The 18,923-nt window shown below is 38.9% G+C and overlaps 2 protein-coding genes across 2 annotated transcripts; one reads left to right on the top strand and one right to left on the bottom strand.

Moving 5' to 3' along the window:
* Positions 1-11: 11 nt before the first annotated feature.
* drc10 (dynein regulatory complex subunit 10) lies at positions 12-7,536 on the top strand. Its single transcript, XM_086075765.1, has 5 exons — positions 12-232; positions 686-1,397; positions 1,622-1,843; positions 1,929-2,000; positions 4,676-7,536. The coding sequence occupies exons 2-5, from the start codon at positions 702-704 to the stop codon at positions 4,967-4,969; spliced, it is 1,284 nt and encodes a 427-aa protein (XP_085931891.1). The 5' UTR covers positions 12-232; positions 686-701; the 3' UTR covers positions 4,970-7,536.
* cfap73 (cilia and flagella associated protein 73) lies at positions 6,897-10,055 on the bottom strand. The gene is made up of 7 exons (XM_086075766.1): positions 9,965-10,055; positions 9,672-9,807; positions 9,018-9,110; positions 7,714-7,905; positions 7,377-7,598; positions 7,140-7,298; positions 6,897-7,054 (listed from the first exon to the last, which is right to left on the bottom strand). Exons 2-7 carry the CDS (start codon positions 9,798-9,800, stop codon positions 6,956-6,958), a joined length of 894 nt encoding a protein of 297 aa, XP_085931892.1. The 5' UTR covers positions 9,801-9,807; positions 9,965-10,055; the 3' UTR covers positions 6,897-6,955.
* Between the last annotated feature and the right edge of the window lie 8,868 nt (positions 10,056-18,923).

The following is an 18,923-nucleotide window of genomic DNA, read 5'->3' as shown; positions in this document are numbered from 1 at the left end:
ACGGCAGGCGGTAGCCTATTGTTTTCAAAATAAAAGTCAGCAACCAATCAGTGAAACACGAAGGACGTATTTTATGGGCCTATTAATATATTCTATGATTGAGGAATAAGAACATTTTAATAATTGTTGATTACATACACATTTAATTGTTTTACTCCGATAATTTCATACGGTCACCGTTGTTGATGGTATCCTAGCAACAGTAAACATGTTTGGCGAGCGGCAGGTCAAAGTAAGTACGTTTCCGACTGTAGCTGTAATAATTAATATACATGTGCTATCTTTTTGTTCAGTAAATGTTTTTATGGATGTGTTGGTTTTACCAACGAATGACAATGTTTTGAAAACACAGGACTAGAGAAAACAGCTGACAAAATGGAATGGTTTACACTAGTGACAAAGGTAAACGTGGTCAGAATAAAAAGTCGTGAACTTGAAAGTATGAATGGAAGAAAATAAATTGAGGATCGTTGAATAAATGTAGCAATTTTTCTTTCAATGTAGCAAAAACTTGTTTCTGAATGTAGCAAAAACGCCTTGGAGAAATGTTGGTTACGTGGCGTCATCATCCAGCGTAAGAAGGCTCTGACGCTAGGGGCGTTGTTGCAATATTGACGTTGTAAAGCAGCAGCCAACAACAATATGTAACTGTTAGTCTCGCATCTCATTGTTTTCTCACCATCAGTGACAAGTTTGACAACATGTCTGAAGTTCAGCTGATAGAGGGAGACACCACTCAGCTCTTATCCCCTAGTCTGCAGCCAGGTGACGATTGGGAGGCTGCTCTTGTCAATGAGGTATCCCCTAGTTTGCAGCCAGATGACGATTGGGAGGCTGCTCTTGTCAATGAGGTGCCACAGCAGAGGCTCCTCTCTCCTGAGGCACAGACCATCTCAAACATACTGGAGAGCTGCATCGCTCAAATAGAGATAGTAGCATCTCTGCTTGCCGTCGGCCAATTAGTGTGCTCGTGTGCTGACGTACAAGAGGAGTTCACTAGGATTCTTGAGGTGCATCAGATGTCAACCGAAAAGCTGGAAACATCAAATGATTTCAAGGAGATAAAAGATGGACCGGCGGGAGAAGAAAGTGCTAGACGGAAAAGGAAGGCTCAGCTAGAGAGAGACTACAAGCACTCTGTTAGGGATTTGCTCAGGTTTTTGCGGGCCCACCCTGATGTCATTTTGGGCTTGAAACCAGAGGTTGGCATTGAAATTGGGGAGACTGAGCACACGCTCATCGTAGGGCTGAAGAAATTTCATGTGCATATGATGGAGAGATTGCAGACCAGTCCACAAGAGGAAATACTGTTAGCCCTTGAGACCGTGTCACCTGACACGGAACTTATTGTCAAACTAGAAGAAACTGCTGCAGCTATCATACAAAAAGACATTGAGGTGAGCAGTTCTATAAACACATCCGTTTTCACCAGATTAGTTTTAGCAAGTACATTCATATTTTTTTTAAAATGATGTCACATTTTAATGCATGTTTTCACATTTAAAAAAAATGCTATTATTAAAGGGGTGTATCATCCCTCATTAGAAGTAGCAATAAAAATATAATGTGACTCAGAACACTACATGTCTGACCTCTCCCAATTTTTGGACTGGATTCTTAGATTTCCGAGAAGAAAGATGACATCGAAACTTTGGAGCGTCGTCTTAAGGAGAACCAGATCGAAGTGGTCGACTGGGAGCTTCTCGCTGACGAGCAGTGCCAGGCCCTCATTAAGACTTCTCAGGTGAAGCAAGCCAGCGTCCAGCAGGAAATAGACCGACTCAACATTCGAATCCACACTTCGACACTTAAATTCCGAGAAGGGGAGAAAACACTCCAGGAGGTGCATTTACTTTTTAAAGATGGTTTTATGACATCATTTATGTGGCAGGGATGACATAAGCCCCATGTTTTTCTTTCTTTGGCAGATAAATGAAAATGTGGAGATGGAAATTGAATACTTGCTCGGGAAGTTTGATGATGAAATACAAGAGCACCAGGTACAAACTTTTGAAAGTATTATTATTTTTTGTTTCATGTTACCGAACTGTATTCAATGACTATATACTTGACTAGAATTATTGCCCTAAAAAATTGGTGTTTTGCCTTACAAGTTTGAATATCGTTCTGCAATCGTAATGCAAAACTCTCGTCTCTCAAGTCACCTTTTCCCATTGGAATTAATTGTAATAAAAAAAACAATGTAAAAAGATAATTAAATAGAATTAATCAAATTAGAGTTCGCATTAACTCTTTGACTGCCAGACGTTTTCAGAAAAGGGATGCCGCCAGTGCCAGCCGATTTAAGCATTTTGACTGATTTTCAAGGTCCACAGAAAATGTTCTGTTTGGACTATGGAAACACACGTACTACCAAATGAAAGATTGGACTTTCATCTTTCATCAGAAAAAAAGAGTTTGTTTCTACCTTATTCCGTTCTTTAGTAATCAACAATAGAAAATGGTTAGTTTCATCCGATTTCGCTTGTTTTGAACTCAAATACGGAGAAATCAAGCTTTTAGTGAAACGATATTATTTCATGCATTCTAGTGAATTTGACACTTCTTTTTGTCCATGAATGATGCCACAAACACCTAAATAGTGCTTTACTTCTATAAAACACTACCACCAAGAATGAAAAAGTGTTTTTTGATAGCAAAATACGTTTATTTACATTCAACAGTGTAACAATTTGACAACAATTTGGCAAACTATTTACAAATGTGTGCAACTGTGGTGCTATTTACAAATATGTGGATGTTTCAACGACAGTTTTTCTTTGTGTAACACTCTCCTGCGTGCAAGAAGACGCAACAGCATTTGCATGATCCATTTTATCCACTCCATTCATGGTGGCATCGTAGTCCAGAAACAGTGTCTTCTCCGTGATCAGACTGTACCCGCTCCTCCGATGAATATGCATTGGACTCGGGGTACTCTTCATTGTCCGATCGAATGTCCGCTTGTGCAGCTCCGCGTTTTCCGGCCTTAGCAGCGCTAGCCGCGCGTAGCCGGTGAGGCTTACAACGTGATCGTAAACACGTCCAGGCTTCCAACTTTGGCGTCAAACTCGCAGTCATCATCATCAATCTGCATTGGTCGATGCCAACTCTCCATCGCCCGATCGAATGTCCGCTTGTGCAGAAGTACCCGGCCGGCTATTGTGCGCGTTTTCCGGCCTTAGCAGCGCTAGCCGCGCTAGCCGCGCGTAGCCGGTGAGGCTTACAACGTGATCGTAAACACGTCCAGGCTTCCAACTTTGGCGTAGAGCTCGTTGTCATCATCATCGTTGACATCAATCTGCATTGGTCGATGCCAACTCTCCATCGCCCGATCGAATGTCCGCTTGTGCAGAAGTACCCGGCCGGCTATTGTGCGCGTTTTCCGGCCTTAGCAGCGCTAGCCGCGCTAGCCGCGCGTAGCCGGTGAGGCTTACTACGTGATAGTAACAGGCCAAAGCTTCCAACTTTGGCGTAGAGCTCGTTGTCATCATCATCGTTGACATCAATGCGCTTTTTAGTATTGATTGATGCTTTCCGTCTTTGAAAAAAATGCTCAAGCTGAGCTGCTTGTAACCGGTTGCTTGGTCAAGCCATTGTGGCTTGGATCAGCCATTGTCTCCTCAACACTCTAGCTCCGCCTCACGTCTTCTACTGACGCCCACGGTGGGCGGCCCATCCAACCTTGTGCAAAGAGAGTCATCGCTGCCCTCTAGGGGCCAAAACGAGTCTTTGACTAATCAGATCAGCCTGATTCTTTCAGCACAGCTGCCCAAGGCTTTCCTGCACCCGTTTTTGAAAAAAAAAAAAAAAAACATAGGGGACGTCTTTTAACGTCCTCGGCGCCCTTCCCTAGGTTTATGCTAAACGTTTTATAACGTTTATGGCAGTCAAAGAGTTAATAATGGCCATTGTGCTGCTCAATCACGTGTGCGCACTTTGGCCACGAGATGGCGGTATAATACATATTGCATGTAGATTTGATGGTGAAAAACGTAAGAAAACCATTGCAAATAAGTTGCAATAATATTACATAGTGGTTATTATTATTCACGTGATAAATAAAATACATATGAAAATTGTTGTATGCTCAATCTGTATTGCTACTGCTTTTGTTTAATTGATTGAAGGTTTAATTACATCCATGCTAGTTTTGCTATCCTGTCTGTGATGTTTTGCATTGTGTGTTAGCATTAAGCTAACGGACTTCGGAAGACAAAGTTAATATGGTTTTGTTTATAATGTGACATTTTCTTTGTTTTATGTAAAATCTAACTGGTGGTGGCAATTAAGAGCTTGACATTTTTTGGGGGGAAGATTTGTGCCCTATCTGCATACAGTTCACTGCCAACATAGCTAGCATTTTGGTCGTAATCATGATGTCTCTGGGCTATTTATGTAAACAGCATGGCAATACATTGACAAAAGAATAATCCTATCATCAAATATCTAACCCCATTGATTTTTGGGGTTGGGGTCAATTTATTGCCATATTGGTTATATAAATTGGCCAATGACATCAGCATAGTCAAATGAAGTAAAATAAACAACTTTTGACTTAAGAAAAAAAACACCTCAGTTGTATGGCTGCTAGGGAGGAAACGGATGTGAACTTGACGAAAACAATCCACAACTTGATCGAATCCGCTTCACTAACTCTGCCTTCTTCTCTCAGACTGATCTGGAGTTATGCCAGATGGATCTTGAGAGGGAGGGAGGCGAGCGTCAAAGATTGGAGAAGCCTTACGCTGGCCTGGAGCAGGAGTACAACCGCATCATGGAGAAGCGTCGTCTGGCAGACGAGAAAAGAGTTTCTGAGTTGAAGCTTAAGGTTGCGCTATATTGTCAGTCATGGTGGAGGGGCTATTGTACTCGCAAGATGTTGGCCGCAAACCCCATGACGCCTCCTAAGAAGGGGAAAAAGAAGGGCAAGGGCAAAGGTAAAGGCAAAGGCAAGAAGAAGAAATAGACTCGATTTAAAAGTTGCTACGATACGCAATCTGAATGTGAACATTTTGAATATTTGTCGGCCTCTTACTAGTGTTTAGAGACTCTTGTCAAGCGAGGACTGTTGGGAGAGAGTCGTCACCTATGTTGTCATGTTTTTAATCAATCAAAGTAACCCAAATTGGGTGAGAAAATTAACCCATTGCTGGGTCCAATGCTGGGTTATTAACCTGAGGATTGAGTCAAGATTTTGATCCGACATGGGGTAAAAACTATTCATATTGATAAGTTATAGCTACCAAGTGATGGGTTCCTTGTAACATATTTCATGATAGACTTACACTGTTACACAGATGACATGGACAAAAGTATTTTAAGGGGTCTTGGTTCTCAAGTTCCACATCAAACTTATCCGAGCTTGCTTTTATTGGACTTGTACACAAGTCATAAATAGTCATGCTGGAACGCGAATGGTCCACCAGTTGCTGTTTTCTTGTTTGATCACTAGATGGCAGTATAGGAATACTCAATAGTGACATCCAACATGTAATTCTCCGCTCCAGATACAGTACAGTACTTGATGTTGAGGAAGCGTAAAAGAGGCCGAAAATCCTTTAAAATATGATGTAAAGAAATTTGACATTTCTAAATGTCTGTCTGTCACTGCAGTGATTTGTATTTGTCTGAAATGATCAGGCCTTGCTCGAGGGAGAGTTAATCGTCACACAGTGACAGGGACTCATTCAACATGAATGAATACATTTCCGTTTCTGAGTTAACCTCGTTCCTGTCAAACAATGTATCCCTCCTAAGTGATGGTATTCTTACACACGTTTTTAACACTTAATCCGTTTTTAGTAGTCATTGAAAGTCATGGTTTGACCATTGTTTAGTTAACAGTATATGCAAATTGCGTATACAAGGCAATAATATAACAAAATGTCCCCCAAACTAATGTGATGAAATTGAAATTATGGATGGAGGACACAGTACATTTTCAGCAGAAAGCAGAAATTAAGATACTCTTGACTATATGATAAGTGATTCATAAAAGTAATTTCTCCTCTGTCATAGCTGAATCGTTTGATGTTTCTAAATTATTCATGTTTCTTTTGCTGCTTATATCTCTTCACTGAGGACTGTGGGAGATTCCGTCAGAATTGAATAATCTGCGGCTAACAGATTATGTGATTGTGAGACAAGGAGAAGATTATTTTATGAAGCTAAAGTCTCCGGGAAAGTCTCTCTAAACCAAGTAAAATTACAGTATATAATCTGATTTATGAGAAAAAGACTGCAGTTCTATCAAAGGTTGCTTTGAGATATTTATTTGAATGTGAGCGGTCATATTTGTATTAACTCATTTACTGCCATAAATTAATAATAAAAAAAAAAGATTATTAAAAATTAAAGGCAAGAGGCAATTAAAATTGTAATTGTAATTAATCGCATGACTTTACTAATTAACTCACGATTAATCACAAATTTTACATCTCTTCTAAACGTACAATAAACAAATGATAGGTTTTCATACTCTTGTTAACAAAAGTGGGAAAATAATGTTAAACTAATAGGAATAGTTCAAATGAATTTTTGACGTTTATAGCCGTCAATGGCAGTGAAAGATTATTAAAAATTCGGGGCGTCAGGCGATTAAAGTTTTTAATCGTAATCAATCGCATGACTTCACTAGTTAACTTGCGATTAATATTTTTTTTTTGTATCTGTTCTAAATATACAATCATTTTCTTTATAGGTTTCATACAATTGTTAACAAAAGTGGAAAAAAATTCAAACTGATAGAAATAGTTCAAATGAATTTTTGACGTTTATAGCCATCAATGGCAGTGAATGAGTTAATCTATGGAAATATATTGATGTTATTATCATTATTGCAATAATTACCACTCATTATATGCAACTTGTCTTATATAAAAAATAAAAAAAAATGTTTAAAAACAACTTTATTTGACTCCAGCAGGTCACCATGTACATTTGAAAATCTTCATTAATGTTCCGTAACAGTGGCCTTTTCTTCAGCATTTCTATGTGAGCCACTTTGATGTCGTCTTACAATGTCCTTGTGGTCCCGTATGAACATCTTGATCTATACAAAAGACACCAAAAAAAAAAACGTGTGTTGCGTTCAACTCATCTTCCACGTCAGATTCTGCAGCTATCGGGGTACAAACCTTGTCCAGTTGTGTGTCGGTGTCACTCAGAGGGACGCCTTTCTCTCCGTCCACATCGCCGCCCGTTAACTCGTAGAGGTTGAGTGCTGCCATCTTGATCCGTCCCAACAAGAGCGTTTCCTTCGCCGCAGTGCCCTGAATGTGTTTCCACTTTGTCTCCTTGTATGACGAGAACAGCAGTAAACCACACAAAACCATCACATCAGAGTTCTTCCTCGTCAGGATTAGCTTCAATACCCAGCATTCCGCTTCATGTTGTGCCCCGTCCAGGTTGTGGTGCAGCTGCGACAGCTGCTTACTGCAGCGCAGAAGCATCAAGTGATGCTGGCCGTTAAAGGTCAACAGGGCTTTCCTCCGCAGGTCCACCTGCTCCTCGGCTAACCTCTGCTTCTCACAGAGCTGCTCCCTGATGCGGAGGAGATTCTCAAGATGACCTGCCAGGGATGCTTCATCTTCAAACTGTTAACAAACATGACACGGGGCAAAGTTAACAGCGCAGGTGGTGGTGTGAAACAGGCCACGTTCTCTTCATATGCAAATATGTATTTGCACTAATGTTACCTCATGACCTTACCCGTGTTAGATTTAACACCTGTTGCATGAAGTCGTGATACACGGCGTCTCTGTGTATGTGATGAAGGAGCTGTCGTTTTCTGTGCTGCAGTTGAGCGTATTCTTCCTTCAGCATCTTCACCTCGGCCGCTTTTTTGCGCGCCTCTTTTCGCTCGTTCTCGGCTTTTCTTTTGTTCTGACCGACATCTTGTGCCTTCATATAGAGATGGGCTGTTTTAGGGGACAGTGATGCAAAACCCACGATTCACGGATTATGCTAATGCGCGAGGACTCTCCTGTATTACGTTGCCATGTATTGTGAACAAAACAATGTTGCCGTGTTTGCTGTTCGAAGGGACCGTTCTCTAACTGAAAGCAACTAAAGATGTATCTTACATCAAGGCAGACTCTCTTACGATGAATAAAGACTATTTTATCTTTACACACAAATACAGATAGAGTAAGTGTTATGCTGGCTTACATATCCTGTAGGAAAGGCTAAATGTATTTTAGAATTATGGTAAGTAGTATTGTTTTTTTGTCCGGAGCTATTTCATGGCCAATGGCAATTAATTAGAATTTTTCTCCAGTTCTGCTCAGTAATTAACTCATTCACTGCCATTGACTGCTATAGACGTCCAAAAATAATTTAAACTATTTCTATTAGTTAAAAAAAATATATTTTTTTTTTTGTTAACAAGAGTATGAAAACCTAGAAACAAATTACTGTACATTTCGAACAGATATAAAATTTGTGGTTAATCGTGAGTTAACTAGTGAAGTCATGCGATTAATTACGATTACTAATATTAATTGAGTGATGACCCTAATTTTTTTTTTAAAGAATAAAAGATTAGATTAGAATAAATGAAGGGGCGTCAGGTGATTATTATTATTTTTTTATTGTAATTAATCACATGACTTCACTAGTTAACTCACGATTAGTCACATATTTTATATCTGTTCTAAATGTACAATAAAAAAAATTCTAGGTTCTCTTACTCTAAACGTTAGACTAATAGAAATAGTTCAAATGAATTTATGGCAGTGAATGAGTTGATATGAAACTAATGTTCATTACAACACAGTCAAAAGCTGTCTTGTGAAATATTAAAACAATGTTTACTCAAAGTTAACATATATATTTGGAGATACATTTGAATTTTTGATGTAAAAAAGAATCACTTTGGCCCCACCACTTCCCTAAAAATACACTTTTATAGAGCCCCTGTCGGGCATGAACTCATAGAATCATTGTCACTTTCCTTTTTTGAGCATGATAATGAGATCTTGTGTAAAACATATGTGTGAAGTTATCTACTGTACCGTTGGAGAAATATCGAAGTTCGAGATTAATTCCTTGGCCTTCCTCGTCTCCTTGAGTAGCTCATCTTCACACCGTCGCAAACTCTCCAACTTCTTTGAGAACACAAACGGCACACAGTTACTACTATATGGGAATTGGAAGTGACTGTGTGAATCTTGTCGATGTTTTAATAGTAAAAATGATTTTTTTTTTTGTCAGCTACAAAGATATAACTATAGTGATAGTACAAACCCAATGGTGCAATAGGATTTGTGTGTAATTCGACGCAGTATCAATTCTATTGTTATTTTATACATTATTTTGCAAGACTTGAAATCCTAGTCTGTGGTGTGTACAATAAATGTTTGTTTTATAACGTTTAGTCTGCTCAATATTGTGAGTTTATTGTACATGAACTTCAAATTTGAAATAAACGGAATAAAGAAGGAAAAAAACACTTCCTCGCAAAAAATGACTGAATAACCATGATTGATGATGTCATCCACTATAGCTAGCATTCTCAGTATTTTCAATTACTCGAATTTGGATGACTACAAAACGCCCCCCCCCCCCCCCCCCCTTTAATTTGGATGGCCGGTCACTCCCAACACCCCACGCATGCCGCTGCTCACAAATGGCCACGTTTGCCTCCAGTTGCAATTTTCAATGCGCACCTCTAAGCGCTGCTTTAGAATGACCATGAGATGTTCTTGTTCCCGGCGATCCTTCATGAACTCAATAAGAGTGTCGTTCCTGTCACGGCACCTCCTCGCTGTCACCACGCAGCGTTCGCCCTCCGACATGCTCCACCTCACACGTGAATGCAGAATAAGGTGGTTTGTTAATGAACATGGATAGTTCACACTCGGACTCTCCGCGTTCACGTAGCTTCGTGTCAATTTCCTGTGAAATAATCCTCCGGGAAAGCTCAGACAGAGATGATTCATTATAGATGTCGAATACTCACGCAGTGTTCGATTTTAAGGTTGACTCTGAAACTTTGGTTTTGCGTTGGCGTCCCTGCTTTGTCAAAGCATCGAGTCGACAAAGAGAGGTACTTCCGGTTGTTGCTATGGTAACCTGTAGACAGTCGCATTGGTTAATCACATAAACAAGAGTGCCGCACCAAAAGACTAATATATATATTTTTTAAATGATAAGTCTTTAACATTATGCAGTTTTAACATTCATATTGTGCTTAAATGTTTACAAAAAATAATGTTTATCATTATTCAATTGCAGTAAAGTGTTGTACACAGGTTAAATTAAAAAATAAAAATATATAATTTACAAACCGTTCTAAAAGATTACATATAAATGTATTAAAAGGTAAATACAACTTGAACCACACTTAACAAATATACTGCGCTGTGTAAAAAAAGAAGAAGAAGAAGTTTAGCCTTGTTTATGTGCAGTTTGAACATTTGATACAGCGATGCTTCGTGTACCACTCGAAGAAGCCCACACAGATGTCAAAGATTTGTGACAAAGGCGGAGTCATGTGACCTTGATGCAATAACACCACATTGATTGGACCACATGTGTAACATTTCACCTCACCCAAGGGCAAAACCGTAAACATTCTCTTACGTGATTGCATTTCTTCAATGGCAAAACGTAAAAAATGTTGTTATACCATTTATATATATATATATATATATAATTGCCACAACATTAATGCCATTTTAGAAAAAATGCCCAAACCAGAAGTTGCTTATGAGACTTGAATGATGTTGACCCTCAATGACTGACAGATGTTCCAGATGTGAAACGTGTGACTTTTTCACTTAAAGCACAAGTCACACTTCAAATCACACCTTTGGCCAAAGCACGCCAGAGCACATGGTTACACAACACGTTGGCATCAGACTGACACCATGACATTTTGCATTATGAATATGTCCCCACATTGTGGTATGAGGCCATTTTAAGTGGCTAAAAGCTATTTTGGATAACAATTTAATTGTGGTCTACTTTAAATTAACCATGCACCGATCACTAATACCTGTATGATATAATGAGATTCCGTACATAAGGTGTGTCCATTATGATGCTGTCTTATTTTTCATCACCAAATAAGACTAACCTTGTGCATGGCATCCACGCCTGAAATATACTTCAAGACGTGTTGTTATCACCTCTGAGGGAGGGCCCGGTGCACCAAGATGACAAGGTTGTAACACACAAGACAAGGTGACAGATGCAGGTGGCATTAGCCCACATAATGGAAATGTTATGTGCTGTTATTTAGCATCGTAATTACCAGGCGAGGCGCGGATGATGATGCAGACAGAAGCGACGCAGAACAACCAGGAAAATGCATCTGCGGGGTTGGAAATGATTTAAATATGTACACTCACACTGAATGCGCTTGGAAGGAATAAGACATGCTTGACCAAAGAGCAATGAAGAGGAAAAACAAAAAACACACAGAGAAGCCTCTGTATCTATATTTAATGAACAGATAGCTTACTAGAGTGTACTTTATTAATACTAATGTAAATGGAATGCTATTATAATAAAAGCGTGTCGTGTGAAGTGATGGGGCCAAGTGTGAGGCTGAGCAGGTGGCGACATCGCACCCATGTTAACATCAAGAGAGCTTTTTAACTGCCGGAAAGGAAAAGATAAGTCCGAATACTGTAAATAGTAAGTTGATGCAACTGCATTGAACAATATTCACCCTATTTTTCCAATTTCGCTCCAGTTTTCTGCAAAAAGTCCTTTTTTAATCAGTCACATGTTTAGTATATTGATGGAAATAACTTCTTGTTCTAAGTGTCTCCTGGGTAGTGCTCTTTTTCTCGTCACTAACTTTCTATCTAAAGCTTCTTTTTCTTGGTTCAAAATGTCGTACTTACCAGAAATCCATTGAAAAACATATGAGAGAAAAAAAAACAAACAATGGCGGCAGTTCCTTATAGAGAATACTGTTACTGGTTAGCAACCACGGCAACAGCCAATTTAATTTGATCCACCAAGCCTCAAGTTATTTCAAGGATTTTTTCACAAGGAAGCTGGCCCACACTCCTTGTACAGTACATTAAAGCGACCCAACAGAATTCTTTATGATCAAACACTTTGGCGACAGAAGCAAGGAAAAAAAACCTTTCCCTAGCAGACTACGATCCAACACAGCTGTGTTAAATTAATTTGTCCTAATAATTCAAAATCCGGCTTTGATATGTAACCATCGAACCCCTTTGCAACTTATCATTAGGACAAGCAGGGAGACGAAGACATGCCTTGATGGATGTAAAGGCACGCTGTAAAAAAAAAAAAAATAATCACGTTTTTTCGCATACACCAATGTTTATTCAAATGAAGCAACACAGTTATAAATTGTCCATAACTTGTAAATATAAATTGTTCCAGCATAACAGTTTATTAGCGGCAGATAGCAGACTGATCTTGTGTGTTCTTCTGTCAAGTCACCATCTTTGTTCAGATTAAGGTTCCCCTCAATAACCTTTTCTAACTTGTAGAGTGTTTATAAAAATGTTGATTTACGCCACTAAAGGCCATACAATATTCTATATATAACAAATGTAACTTTGTGTTAAAATGGCTGGCTTCTACATTCAAACCTAGCACATTAACTCATTCACTGCCATTAATTCATAAAAAAAAAAAAGATAGTTAAAAATTTTGGGGCAAGAGGCGGTTATTTAATTTTTTTTTTTAATTAATCGCACAATTAATCACACATTTTATATTTGTTCTAAATGTACAATAAAAAAATTATAGTTTTTCATGCTCTTGTTAACAAAAGTGGGAAACAAATGTATAACTAATAAAAAGTTAAAATTATTTTTGACGTTAATAGCCGTCAACGGCAGTGAATGAATAAAAAAATAAAAATAAAATATTATTAAAAATTTGGGGCGTCAGGCGATTCAAGTTTTTAATCGTAATTAATCTCATGACTTCACTAGTTAACTCGCGATTAATCACAAATTTCATATCAGTTCTAAATGTACAATTAAATAAATTCTAGGTTTTCATATTCTTGTAAACAAAAATGGAAAAAATTTTAAACTAATAGAAATAGTTGAAAATTTTTTGGGGACGTTTATAGCCGTCATTGGCAGTAAATGAGGTAAGTGAAGTTCACGTATTCAAATGTTATGTTTTTGTTTGGAAAAACTCACCTCAAAGAGTTATGCACCTTTGACCATAAGAACATAAATTAACAATTGAAAACATGTATTTATGTGCGAAATCATATTATGCACATAAAGAGGAAGTCAACCTTAAACATTTCTTGACAATAATATGTTATATGTGGCCTCACTAGTCTAAACATTCTGATTAATATTATATTTGTGGAATAAGAGTTATGAAGCAAAATCCAGCCGTTTTTGTCCATCTCAGAGGGGGGGGGGGCGGCCATTTTGCCACTTGCTGTCGACTAAAGATGACATCACAGTTGCTCAGGGTTCTGGCTTCGACCAATCACTGAGCTGTGATTGGTTGTTACCTGAGACTTGAGTGATGTAATTTTTACTCGACAGCAAGTGGCAAAATGGCTGCCTTCTGATACTGATAAAAACTGCCTTTTTGTTTGGACACAAAGCTGATATGCTTACAAGAATCACGGTACTAGGTTGTTTGAATGTGGAGCGTCAGCGCTTCCAAATATGGGCACGTTTGCAACCGATCATTTCGCGTTGCTGCACGACTCTTTCATACAAAGCAAGTGCAGTGTGAAAAGGGCTTAACACTCGTGTCAAGTCCCCTGTTGTGCACGCCCCTCAATTTCATGAACTTTTACTGCAATTACCAGACCAATTGATGATTCTTACTTTGATGGTCTCAAGAAAACTCCATTCAAAGCTTATTGTTGGTAAAACACTTTTTTCTCCACTCAGCAAAAAAATAATAATAATAAAACGCACGCGCACATGCACAAAGGTAATAAACATTTCGGCATCCATAATTCACGGTCAACAGTGTGTTGCAAAGCGATCTTGAGAGGAAGTCTGTGTTCATGCAAATGTATGTCACAAAGAGAGGCCAGCGCCTCCGTGACACCATCTTTTAATAATGAGCCACAATGGCAAAGATGCACTGAGTGGGACCCAAACAGTGTCGCTGCTGCTGGCGAACAAAGCAGGCTGACAGCAGGCTGAGTGAGTGCGAAGGAAATCCGGCCGCATGTGCACTGAGTAAGAAGAGTAAGAATCATTTGTTTGTGTATTGATGTTTTTGTTTGGTGTTTGTCTCACAGCAGTGGTCTTGTCTGGCCCGTTTGCAAACACGCGTGAGCATAAGCAGGAACAAGGTTCCAGTGGCGCACTTCATGCTGAAAGGAAGCCTACCAGAAAAGAGGCCAAAAAGACCACCTTTTACTAGACAGGGTTTTTTTTTAATTATATTATGGCTTTTCTAAAATTATTTATTATTTATTTATTTTCTTCTGCTTTGCGCATGAGTAAATATCTAATGAAATGGTTTAAAATAATTTTTTTTTTTATTTTTTTTGAGGAAGTCAACCCAAAATTTTTCTTTAGGTTCTATGCGCCCCCACTAGTCTAAACACAGCATTCTGATTCATATTATGCTTGTGGAATATGAATTTAGCATCAAAATTCACCCATTTTTATCCATCTCAGTAGGCGGCCATTTTGCCGCTTGCTGTCGCCTGAAAATGACATCACAGTTGTTCAGGGCTCTGGTTACAACCAATCAAGGCTCTCCTTTTTTTTTTTTAAAGTTTGGTCATGTGACAATCAAGGGCAGAACTTCTTGCATTCGCTCCCGCTAAAAATAGATTAGCTTTCGGGCGCCCCTATACACTAGTACAGAACAAGGTTGTTTTTTGCTGTAATGTCCTATTTGGCGGATCCGATGTATGACCTCATTGATCGATCCGGCTAATGATGACATTACATGCGATCACCGTTAATGCATAAAATGCCATTTATCGGACGATCACGATCAAGCCGATCAGATCGGTGTAAAGTCTCATTTAAATGATAGGGATAATAGAAGGGAAGTTAGTCACATATTGGGAAGATTCTTCCTTCCTAATTCTTCCCTTCAAAATTGGTCCAAAGCAAAATAAAAAATTTAACATTGAGTGTTTATATTCCTGTGACATTAAAAGGTGTCCTGGCTGGCTCGCCAATATTATACAGTACACAACAAAAATCGCCAGTGTTTAGTTTAACACTAAGAGTGTTAAATCCAACACACATTATTAAAAATTAGGCGCGTCAGGCGATTACAATTTTTAATTGTAATTAATCGCATGACTTGACTAGTTAACTCACAATTCACGCTCTTGTTAACAAAAGTGGGAAAACATTTTTTAAAATAATAGAAATAGTTCAAAGGAATTTTTGACGTCTATAGCCGTCAATGGCAGTGAATGAGTTAAAACTCCTTTAACCACTTTTTAAACTTTTTACTATAGTTTAAAGATGAATAGAAATGTAATTTTTTGCGTGGATTTCTAACTACAAACAGTGCTCGCGGGCTGAGTATTCAGAGATGTTGTGGGTTTACGGGAGTCTTGCAAGCAGCACAGCGAACATCCTGCTGCTATGATATCATTATGCGCTTTTCTGGGCACGAGGGCCGACATGGTGGGTGTCTCTCCCTTGACTCAGCAGGCTTGTCTTTGTCTTGCTGCTTGTCTTTCTTTGTCTCCGAGTGTGTATGTGTGTGTGTGTGTGTGTGTACGGCGGATTAGCGCGCCTCTCCGGTCCCCTGGCCGTAATCAGATGGGACATTGGCTCCATGACGGCCCGCAACCCCCACCGCAGGCCGGTCAGGGAGCACCTTCGCTGTTATGCGCGTTTGACCGGCACTCATAGTATGTCGGGAGCTCAAGCAATTATTCCTACACACGTCATCCATGGTGCTCTCACCACATTATAAGAACGAGCGAGGATAAATTTGGGATTCCTTTTGCCTCAATCTGGCTGAATATATATATTTAAAAAAAAAAAAGAAAAAAAGTGAGAGTCCGGCAATGGAGACGACGATAAAGCAGCTCAATAAGGCAGATAAACTTCCATTAGGTTAGTCTGAGCCCTCTGACCTTCTACTGGCCTGTCTGCTGTTAGTTTGACCCTCAACCTCTGACCCTTCGTCACACACACATACACACGTGCCTCTTGCTCTCTTGTCCTTGACAGCCCTCATGCTCATATTAAGATCTACATGGCTGATTTCAAGCCAATTTCAGCCATAAACTCTCATTTGGGAGCGGAATTAGTTTGCCTCGGAGTCTTGTTGCTGTGCTGTGCTTAACAGCATTAGATCGGTCGTGAGGCTTTTACATTAAAGCGAGGATGGATCGTACCATTCTAATCAACCGGCAGTTTATTCTATTGGCCCAGCATTTATTCTTTTAACATCATCATACTTCCATTATGCTATTCTCTTAGAGACACTTTTATTATTATTGCAGATGTATATATATATATATATATATTAAAATAAAATAAAAGTTGCTGTTGAGACGTCTCAAACCGTCACAATTACAAATAATACGCAACAGGCTTAAATGCTGTTTTTGATATTGACTGGCCAGACTGAAAGATTACAATCACCGCAATTCTATTTCAAGTATAATAACAGATGAAGCCGGGCTTTGCGAGCCGGCACTTCACGCAGACAGACGAGCACATCAGCAGAGAAAGATGAACCATAATGAACTTTTGGCAATTACACTCCATCTCGGGTCCCTTATTCTACACAAAATGGCTTCATTAATTGCACAAATGTCCCTTAGTGTCCTGCAAAGGCATCGCTATATATTCAAACCAACAATTTTGTCCATAATGAAATAAAGACAAGTCGTGGGTGTCTTTTAAATAAAGATTCCCGTGCATATGTGGACAATATAGTTTCAATGTATTTGAAGCAACAACTTTTGGTACAACATAACCTTAATATTCGCAGTGGCAGCTATTAAATAATACAATTAATAAATACAATCTGTTTTATTCAAATGTCTGTTTTTCTTGCATTCTTTCACATTTTTATTTATTTATTTTAAGGAGAGCTCAGAGTTGTTCATTTGGCCGCCTTTCCAAGTCAACGGTTTGTCATCATCGGGTTCCTTTTTTGTGTGTGTGTGTGTGTGTGTGTGTGTGCGTGTGCTCTTTAATTCACATCTTTGAAACCAGTTACAAATCCACCAACACCAGATACATCAAATGTCTTGCATTTTTTCCAAATTTTCCCTTGATATTTAATAATCTTGATTTCTTGCCAGGGATGAGGGACCAACACAAACAAGAATTGATTGTGATTTTGAATTTTGAAACGGGCTAAAATAGCGATTAATATAGAAAGCAGCAATCTTGGGTCCCTTGAAAGGTGCTATATTTGATTATTATTATTATTTAATCATTTTATATAAATATTAAATTATTATTATTATTATATTACCATTAAATAATTTAATTTAAATTAGTGCTGTCAAAGTTAAAGTGTTAACTAATTAATTAATTACAATTTTTTTTTTTTTATGAATTAACGCAGATTAATCGCACTATTTTTTACCATAGATTATCCTTTGGCGTGACAGCGGATGATAATTACATGCATTAAATTAAAGGATTTAATAAATCTTTGCGTATCTCATTGATAGGAGGATGAGTGTGTGCAGTGGATCCAAAAATGTTGAAGACATCCTCGTAATATTAAAGGTCAAAAGAATTAACACATAACCGGTGCTCTTCAAATTTGGCGGGAATTTATTTTTGGTATAAAGCCTTTTTTATTAAGCGATTAATCGTGATTAATAAAAATGATAAAATGCGATTAATCTGATTAAAAAATGTAATCGTTAGACAGCTCTGATATAAATATTAAATTATTATTATTAAATAATAATAATAATTATTATTATTATTTGCGAATTTGCAGAGAATAAGAAAGGCTATGCGAAAAGCGGGAGGAGGAACCCGTGTGCGTTTGTGCGTGTGCGCGCGTGTATGAGCGAATGCGAGAGGGAGAAAGAGATAACGATAAGCACCACTTAAATTCTTTGATCGCAAAGGTCCATCAATCTGCTGTTGAAACAGTGTGTATGAGAAAGTCCTTCGCTGATTGATTACGCATGCACGCACACGTACTTCTATACTTGTGTGGACCTTAACTTGACAAAAAGTGTTACTCATAATAACAAATTGTATACTGGTACAAAGTTGTTATAAACTGAAGTGCCATTAAAAAAAAAAAAAAAAAAAACGAGTTTCAAATCCAAGTGGTTTAAAATATTTTAACATCCCAAGTGTCACTTTATGCCTGAAAATCAGTTTAGCCCCCACAAAGTTGTACACCACCCCCCCCCCCCCCCCCACACACACACACAAGCTTTATTTTCCAACTTGCAGCCAGATGGAGATCATAGCACACCTCTGTTACAGTACAAGCAAGCATGACAAGAATCAATCCATTTCTAAAGAGCCGGAGCCCCCCAGACAACTCATATATCCGCGTCCCCCCCCCCCTCCTCGACCCAATCTGGCATCAAAGGGTTAAGGAGGAACAGAACCTCTGAAGAGTCGCCTGCTTAACCTCTGACCTCAACGTGCAAGAAAAAAAAAATCAAAGGAAGATGTAACGAGCCATTAAATGTCAACTACTTTTTTTTGTTTTAATGAATCGAGTATTTTCCATCAAATAGCCAAAAAAAACAAACATTAGTGTTCATCTCCCCTGAATATGTGTACAGGTTTAGACGGCTTAAGCAGCACCCCTCCCCGAATTTCTTCATCCCCACGCCCCGGCGGGCTCCTCCCCTCTGTGGGCAGCAGGTTGTCAGTGAGGGGGTCCGGCTGGCGGAGACCGGAGATGCCAAACAACTGTCAGAGATAAGACAAGTCGGAGAAGGTATGCGCAGCGGCCACTCTGGGGGGGGATTGATGACGAGTGCGAGGTTTTGGAGGGTCTCCCGTGCGCGT

This window comes from Leptonotus elevatus, chromosome 5, assembly GCF_054856555.1.
Source record: "Leptonotus elevatus isolate MCC_2025b chromosome 5, RoL_Lele_1.0, whole genome shotgun sequence".
Taxonomy (NCBI): Eukaryota; Metazoa; Chordata; class Actinopteri; order Syngnathiformes; family Syngnathidae; genus Leptonotus; species Leptonotus elevatus.
Note: the sequence above shows the minus strand (reverse complement) of the source record. Positions and strands in the feature narration are given on the sequence as shown.

Coding starts and splice junctions, on each gene's coding strand:
- cfap73 (XM_086075766.1), bottom strand. CDS start 9,800: ATGTCGGAGGGCGAACGCTGCGTGGTGACAGCGAGGAGGTGCCGTGAC. Junction 7,599..7,713: donor AGGTGTTAAATCTAACACGG/GTAAGGTCATGA, acceptor GTTTGTTAACAG/TTTGAAGATGAAGCATCCCT. Junction 7,299..7,376: donor AACATGAAGCGGAATGCTGG/GTATTGAAGCTA, acceptor TCGTCATACAAG/GAGACAAAGTGGAAACACAT.
- drc10 (XM_086075765.1), top strand. CDS start 702: ATGTCTGAAGTTCAGCTGATAGAGGGAGACACCACTCAGCTCTTATCC. Junction 1,844..1,928: donor GGGAGAAAACACTCCAGGAG/GTGCATTTACTT, acceptor TTTCTTTGGCAG/ATAAATGAAAATGTGGAGAT. Junction 2,001..4,675: donor ATGAAATACAAGAGCACCAG/GTACAAACTTTT, acceptor TTCTTCTCTCAG/ACTGATCTGGAGTTATGCCA.